At 36.3% G+C, this 7,965-nt stretch overlaps 1 protein-coding gene across 1 annotated transcript; it reads right to left on the reverse strand.

The window, feature by feature from the left end:
- Positions 1 to 1,665: 1,665 nt before the first annotated feature.
- Positions 1,666 to 4,909, reverse strand: LOC131634822 (uncharacterized). The gene is made up of 2 exons (XM_058905448.1): positions 4,465 to 4,909; positions 1,666 to 4,208 (listed from the first exon to the last, which is right to left on the reverse strand). Exons 1-2 carry the CDS (start codon positions 4,907 to 4,909, stop codon positions 1,666 to 1,668), a joined length of 2,988 nt encoding a protein of 995 aa, XP_058761431.1.
- Positions 4,910 to 7,965: the final 3,056 nt, after the last annotated feature.

Raw genomic sequence — 7,965 nt, forward strand, 5'->3', positions numbered from 1 at the left:
TGTTTGCTTATTTATTAATTTTTCTATTGGTTTGCTTATTACCTTCTAGAACATGTTCTCTTTTATTGGCTGATTATTACTTGGATTAATTATTATTTATGGTATTTGTAAAAAATATTTAGTGATATTTTAGAAGGAAAAAAATGGAGTTTTTTATTGAAATTTTTATGGAGTGAAAAATATGACTTTATTTTAAAATAATCATATTTTATAATAAAAGTTTGAGAAAATTAGTATTTACAATAAAATTTTCAAAATTATTCTTCTATTATTAAGATAGAGAAATAATTAATTTTTTAAAATATTCGTCTAATTTTGTGAAGAAATGATTGATGTATTTTGAAATATGAAAAGGTTTTAAGAAAAAAGACAAGAAAACTTTAGAAGATATTTTTAGATAAGAACTAAGATAATTGGTGTTTTTAATTGAAATTTTCATGTAATGAAAAATTATAGACTTTATTATTACAATTTCATATAAAATTTGATCTGAAAAATAAAATTATTTTATTATAAAAGTTTAAGAAAATTAGTTTTAATGATAAAGTTTTCGAAATTTTTCTTCTATTAATAAGATAGAGAAATGATTGATTTTTTAAAATACTTGTTTAACTTCATTCGAGTTTCTTTTGTGAAAAGATGATTGATGTATTTTGTAATTTATAAAGGTCTTTATAAAAAAAGACAAGAAAACATTAGAGATATTTATAGATGAGAACAAAGATTGTTTGCAAGATATTTAATTTATCGGGTGAAAAAATCTTTTAGGCCAAGAACGTCGTTAAACTAAAAAAAAGTCTATAATTCTAATTTTAAGAAATATTTTGTGCAAACAAAGAATGTAAAATTTAAAAAATCTTAGTTTTTACATAGATAATTTATTTATAGAGTTTTTTTTTTTTAAATACACTTAATAATGAACTATTTTGGCTATTATATTTTAAGGAGATAAATAGACGTGGGATCATTGATGAGTTTAATAGTCATTGACAGCATATACTGTCCACTTGTTTATTGAGATTTATATAAGTTGTTTCAATTTTTTTATTTTTATAATTCTAATCCTCTTGGAATTAAACGTGTCTTGAAACATTTCATTTGGTCAAAAGTTTCCATTGTGTTTAGGACGGTTCTAATACAAACAAATTCTATAAAATCAAAATGTTGAAGAAATGAAAGATGAATAAAAGGGTTTTCTCTGTCTAACCATCTAATATTTTGAAAAGAGATTTTAGTAATTTAAAAATTAATTGAAAAATGAATTAAATCAAAAAAGGTAGATGTATTTTGTTCTACTACTATTGAGAGAACCACAAAGTTACATGTTTGTGAAAGAGGACAACTCAATGGTCTTAATTATAATACTGGTCCATATGCTACAATTTACACTACACAAAAAATGTGCTTTCATTTCTTGCGTACAATTATAGTTACATGTTTGAGAAAGAGGACAACACAATGGTCTTAAAATAATTACAGACAGAAGAAGATGCACACATCAGATGCACAAAAAGTTGTAGAAGAATAATTCAAAGAAATAGTGTTTTACGAAACATGAATATGAACAAGAGCAAGACACAATTCTCATAAAAATATATATTTTTTTTTAATAAGCAATTTTATAAGATATCGCACTAGGGGTGCAACCCTTACAACAGAAAGACTCTAAAGAGAGTTGAAACAGTTTAGAGGTAATTTATACCAATCATAAAAATGAGTCCTAAAAATAGGAACACTACCACCTAACCATCTCCAAGAGAAAAACATAATGTTGGAGATTACCGTTTCGAAGCTAAAAGAAGCATTCTCAAAGATGATAGCATTTCTCATCAACCAAATGCACCAAATAATAGCTAACCAAATAGAATTTAATTTAATTCTGATATTGTGGTTCTTCACCTTCTCTTGTATGCTACCAAAGCTTTTGAACTCGTCCAAATTAAACTCCACATCTTCACCCAACCAATTGTAGACTTTCCCCCACACCGCTTTCGAAACATTGCAATGAAAGAAGAGATGAAGCGAAGATTCCGGGTGGTTAGAACAAAGGACACAATCGAGAGAGGTGAAATTAGAAACCCCCCTATGAAGCAAAAGATCTTTTAAAGGAAGGCGATCAATAAAGAATCCCCAAGAAAAAATATGAACCATTTTCGGAACCTTAGACTTCCACATTTTTTCCAACAACTTGATAGTATGGATTGGCCAAGCATTGTCTTTAGCATTAGAAACCAAACTAGTCACACTTGCAACCGAGAAAACACCGGAGGGATTAAGTTTCCAATGAAAAACGTCATTTTCCGAATTGATCGGAGTGAATCTCTCCAAAGAAGCTTTTAAGTCCCTCAATTGAGTAGCCACATCCGAGATGATACCGTTTTGATCGGAAGAGAGGGATGACAAGTTTAAGATGGACACTCCATCCATGCCGAAGAGGTCATTGATATTCCAAGAAAAGACACCATTATTCCAAGAAATAATATCGCTAACCTTGCAAAGTTTATTGGTTGAGATATCGAACAAATGAGGTAAAAGATCGCGAAGAGTTTGATCGCCCAACCAACAACTATGCCAAAAGAGAATGTTTTTACCATTCTTGCACTCACAATTAATCCAATCGGTAAAGCCTTCAACACTATTCTCCTCTTTAAAATCATTAAGGATGATATCTCTCCACCAACTAGAATCACCCCGATTTAGAACATCCCCACAAGAAGCTAGCACTTTGAATTTCGGATTATGGTATCTCAATAATAGAAATCTACTCCAAATAGCATTATCCTCCTTCAATATCCTCCATTTCCATTTGAGAAGAAGAGCTCTATTAATGTCACCAACATCTCTAATCCCTAAACCACCTTTCTCCTTAGGTTTGCAAACATTCTCCCACTTCACCCAATGAATACTTCTTTTGTTTGCATTCCCATTCCACAAAAAATTACTAAGAAGACCTCTAATCTCTTTGATAATCTTGCTCGGAGCTTTATAAAAAGAAAGGGTGAAAATTGGGATTGCGTTAAGCACCGACCCAATGAGAGTCACCCTTCCACCTATAGAAATGTTTCTCCCCTTCCACACCGACAATCTTGCTTTTATGTTGTTAACCACATCCTTCCACACCTTCGTCTTGTTAGCTCTTTCTCCAACCCAAATTCCAAGGAATTTAAAGGGGAATGATCCCTTTTTGCAAGATAAGAAAGAAGTGGCCGAAGAATAGAGCCAATCTCCAATGTTAGTGCCAAAGAAATTGCTTTTGTGGAAGTTAATTTTCAATCCGGATACCAACTCAAAACCTCTCAAAATCACTTTCATGCTCCAAAGATTGTCACTTGTAGGTTCTCCAATAATTACAGTGTCGTCCGCAAATTGGAGAATGTCCACAAAGTCATCTTCACCATATTTGAAAGGTTGGAAATCCCCCACCTCTATTGATTTCCTCATGAGAGCACTAAGGCCTTCCATAGCTATAACAAAGAGAAAAGGAGAAATTGGATCGCCTTGACGAAGACCACGATGAACTTTAAACTCTTTAGTGGCACTACCATTCACCAAAACGGACATATGACTAGAGAAAATGCAAGATTCCATCCAATTCATCCATTTCTTCCCAAACCCCATTCTTCTCATTATCCATCTAAGGTAATTCCAAGAAATAGAATCATACGCCTTTTCAAAATCCACCTTGAGTAAGAGACACCCCTTCTTTTTCCTTTTAGCCCAATCAAGAATCTCGTTAACCATTAAGACTCCATCCATCATACTCCTACCCGGAACAAAGGCGGTTTGATTGGTAGAAATCACTTTATCTAAAACACCCCTTATTCTAGCCGCCAAAATCTTTGCAAGAATCTTGTAAATACTCCCCACTAGACAAATAGGGCGGTACTCGGACAAACCTTGAGGATTCTTCTTTTTAGGAATAAGCGCAAGAAATGAAGAAGAAATAGCTTTGACAAGCGTACCTTTTGAGAAGAAATCATTGCATAACTTCATCAAATCTTCTTTGAGAAGAAACCAAAATCTTTTAAAGAACTCCAAAGAAAAACCGTCCGGCCCCGGACTTTTGTTCCCGTCACACGACCAAATAGCCTCCTTGATCTCTTTCTCGGAAAAAGGTTTTTCAAGGTCCAAAGAGTCCCCTAAAGGAAGCACTTTCAAATCGATACCATGCGGTTCCGGTCTAGTACAAATCTCCTCTTTAAAGAATCCTTCAAAGTGCTTGAAAATAAAATCTTTAATATCATTGACCTCTTCTATTCTCCCCCCTAGTCTCCATGGAACAAAAAGAATTCCTTCTTCTTCTATCCTTTAAGGAATTATGAAAAAAACGAGTGTTGTCATCCCCTTCGGTGAGCCAAAGTTGTCTCGACTTTAATCTAAGGAGCCCTTCTTTTTTATTTAGGTTAGTCCAAAATTCCTCCACCACTTTCGACCTTTTCTCAACCGCCTCTTTCGGAGCATTACCTGCAAAATGAACAAACAAGTTATCTAGAGCATGCATCTCTTTCACGTCTATGTCGATCTTGAGGTCAATCCAACCATAAACCGTTTTGTTCCACCATGAGATCCGACTTTTAAGGATTTTCAACTTTTCAACCAAGCAATAGTCCCCTCTCCCTTTAACAACAAGATTGTTCCACTCCTCTTCAACAAAATTATCAAACCCCTCATGATTTAGCCATAAGTTGTTAAACTTAAATGGCTTAGGACCCCAATCCTTCCTATTGTTTTTCAACCAAATGGGTGCATGATCCGACACATCCCTCTCTCCTATATATTGGCCATCCACCTTCTTATCTTCAATGAAGCACTCGGATAGAAGAAATCTATCAAGCCTACTCATTGCCTTCCCGTTGCTTTTGAACCAAGTAAACTTACCGCCTATTGTGGGAAGATCCACCAACTCCATTTCCTCTATGAACTCATTGAAAGATCTTGTATCCCTACTGGAGTCGCTAATAGTAACACCAACTTTTTCATCAAGAGTAGAGGTAGAGTTGAAGTCACCCCCAATGCACCAAGATCCTGCGGTGTTATTGTTCTTGAACTCCTAAAGATTCTTCCAAGTTCTTCTCCTAGTGATTTTGTCACAAGAGGCATAGACATTGACATAATAAGTGAGTTTTCCATCCTTCTCCACACATAGACCAAGAAAACCTTCTCCTTTAAAACTATAGAGAAGTGAAAAGTAGTCTTTCTTCCACATAGTTAGAATACCACCTGATGCTCCGTTAGCGTCCAAATAGGACCATTCAACATCAACGCTTCCCCACAACTCTCTAACCAAATCCAAACCGATTCCGCTAAGTTTAGTTTCTTGAATAAAGCAAAGATCAACTTCTCCCTTTTGAATTAGGAATCCGACTCTCTTACGCTTAGCCCGATTCCCACCCCCACGAATATTATACGAAAGAATTATCATGGAGGAACACAATTTAAAGTCCCATTTTCCACCTTCACACCTTTGTGATCCCTCAACTCCATTTCTTTCAAGCTTTTGATCGGATCAAAGTTGTTTGAAATATTGATGATCCCCAATCTAGACATAGAATTCCAAAGGCTCTCTGTAGCATTGTTACTCGCACTGTTAACTCCTCTTCTGTTGCAATTTCTAATATCCGAACTTGTAGTGGAATCACAGGTTATAGGTACACCATAAGAAAGAAAATTATTTTTGTTCTGTTTGGTGAGTTGAAGATCAGTACGCTGTTGATTTGTCTCTCTTTGATGAACCCCACTCTGAATTGGGTGGGTGAAATCAAGAACTTTCTCTCCTAAGTCCAGCACCTCCCTTATTTTTTTCCTAGACTTTTTTGAATTCTTCACTATTCTACAATGGTCATCAAAGCACATGTTTTGACTTTTCCTACCACCGTTCCCTTTTCTCCTCCTAATTAAATTACCTCTCTTCAATGGAAAAGAAACGCGCTTGTTGGAGGAGCCTGAAGAAATACCGTTAGAGGTCAATGACATACTGTTATTGTGCGAAGGTGAATCCTTGTACACGTTAGCAGAAACATTATTAAATTCTAAGATGGGCCCATCTCTTTCCACCTCATTAAACTCTTTATTCCCAAAAAAATTAGTGTTGACCGGTTCAAAAGGTTTTTGTGTTCCCGAGTGGCCCCCACCACCAGAAGTAATTTCCACCGTGTCCTTACTAGTTTTCTCACCAAAATTATCATTAATAATGATACCTGCAGGGCCCACATGAGAAATACCTTTAACCTTGTTTCTTCTCAACGGCGTATAAGCAGATAACGCTTCCTCTGATGCTCTGCTACAACTCTTCAATGAAATAAGGTCAGAAGAAATAGCCATCCCTAAAATAGGGTTAGTATTGTCCGCTGCCGAGTCTGAATCAATAAAGGTTGTACACAAAACTTTCTCCTTTCTTGACCTATCGCCATCGCTCTTAATTGTGTCTGACAGTCTCTCACCTTCAGCTTGAGGCGAACGAATCGATTCCCGATGCGATGTGACCGGTTGGTCGGAGATTTCTCCTGATGGCCGCTCCAGAATCCGGCGTTTCAAAGAATCAGATTTCGGACGGACAAAGGCGGAGATGTCGTCGCTGATGGAGAGATCTGGGGAAGAAACGGATGTGTCTTCATCAGAGGATGAGCGTTCGCCTAGAGACAACTCGTCGTTCGCCTCTTTGTTGAAAGTTACGTCTTCTATTATCAGTAAGTTGTACCATAAACCATCTATGCAAGTTTTGACTCTGTTCTTGATTGTGTCCGCTGAATCTGTGCAAATCATGATGTTAAGAACATCCATTCTAGTAGGTTTGTTGTTAATTTTTTCTGGGTTAACAACTTTCCCAATGTCAGCTAGGAGAAGATTGATGAAGTTCTCATTCCTAACAAAGCAAGGGATACCAAAGATGGAGATCCAGGCCATTCTTGCGCACTCCGCGTCCGACTTCTTCCAGGTTCTAACTTCTTTGAACCACAGGTTTTTCCAATCTTCTTCTTCTGCTAATAGGTTCTCCAAGTCACCCTCGTTTTCTTCTTCCAGGAGGCATAAATTAGGTCCCAACGCTGTCGCAGTGATAGAGAAAAAACCTTCTTCAAGAAGACTCTGTGCAATTCCGAAAGCAAGTCCTGGGCTTCGGACAACACCAACTTTGGCTTTGCAAAATCTGTTAGATTCAGCCTCAGACGAGGAGTAGAAGAAGGTCTTACAAGCTTCTTGGTTATCTGCTGAACACTTCAGTTTTACTCCTGTGGTTGCTTCCGCATAGGAACGAGAAGGCCCAGAAGCTGTGATGTTAATGGTCCTGCTTTGCTTAAAATGTTCAGATACACCTCCAATGCCGATACCAACACTCTGCCTGTTATTTTTACCATGGTACAACTGATCTTCTTTTCTTTTGATCTTTGATATGTTAGCTTTTAGTTTGACTCCTTCTAACCAAATGTTATCCATCTTTGTCTCCAAATTCTTCTCATCCATAGCATTGATGAATCTAACGAAACCGAACCGGTTGCCTCTCCAATCTCTCTTAGGTGGTATAACTATCTCCTCTATCAATCCTAAATCTTTGAACTCCATAAACAAGTCTCTAGCCTTCCATTTGTCCCCAAATTCAGTGATGAAAATTGTTGTTAACAGATTCCTCTTCACACCATGTTCCTTTTTGAGAATGTCCCATTTTGATCCTCCTCCTAACCTCCTGTTCCTCTCCTTCACTTCTATCCATCCACCCTCCATTGATTGCTCGGTTGAAAGTGAAAACACAGAAAAGTCAGACTCTCTTGGCACTCTCTCTCACTTGTTTCTCTCTCATCTCTAAAAATAGTTGGATGATTCTCATAAAAATATAAGATGGAAGAATATGATAAACAGTGATACACAAAACACACATTAAGATGATCATAAAAAATACATGAAGGCAACCAGTAAAGCAACATACTTATAGATAAAAGAAATGAATAAAGATTTTGTTTAAATGCAACACAA

The sequence above is a fragment of the Vicia villosa genome, unplaced genomic scaffold (assembly GCF_029867415.1).
Source record: "Vicia villosa cultivar HV-30 ecotype Madison, WI unplaced genomic scaffold, Vvil1.0 ctg.001359F_1_1, whole genome shotgun sequence".
Taxonomy (NCBI): Eukaryota; Viridiplantae; Streptophyta; class Magnoliopsida; order Fabales; family Fabaceae; genus Vicia; species Vicia villosa.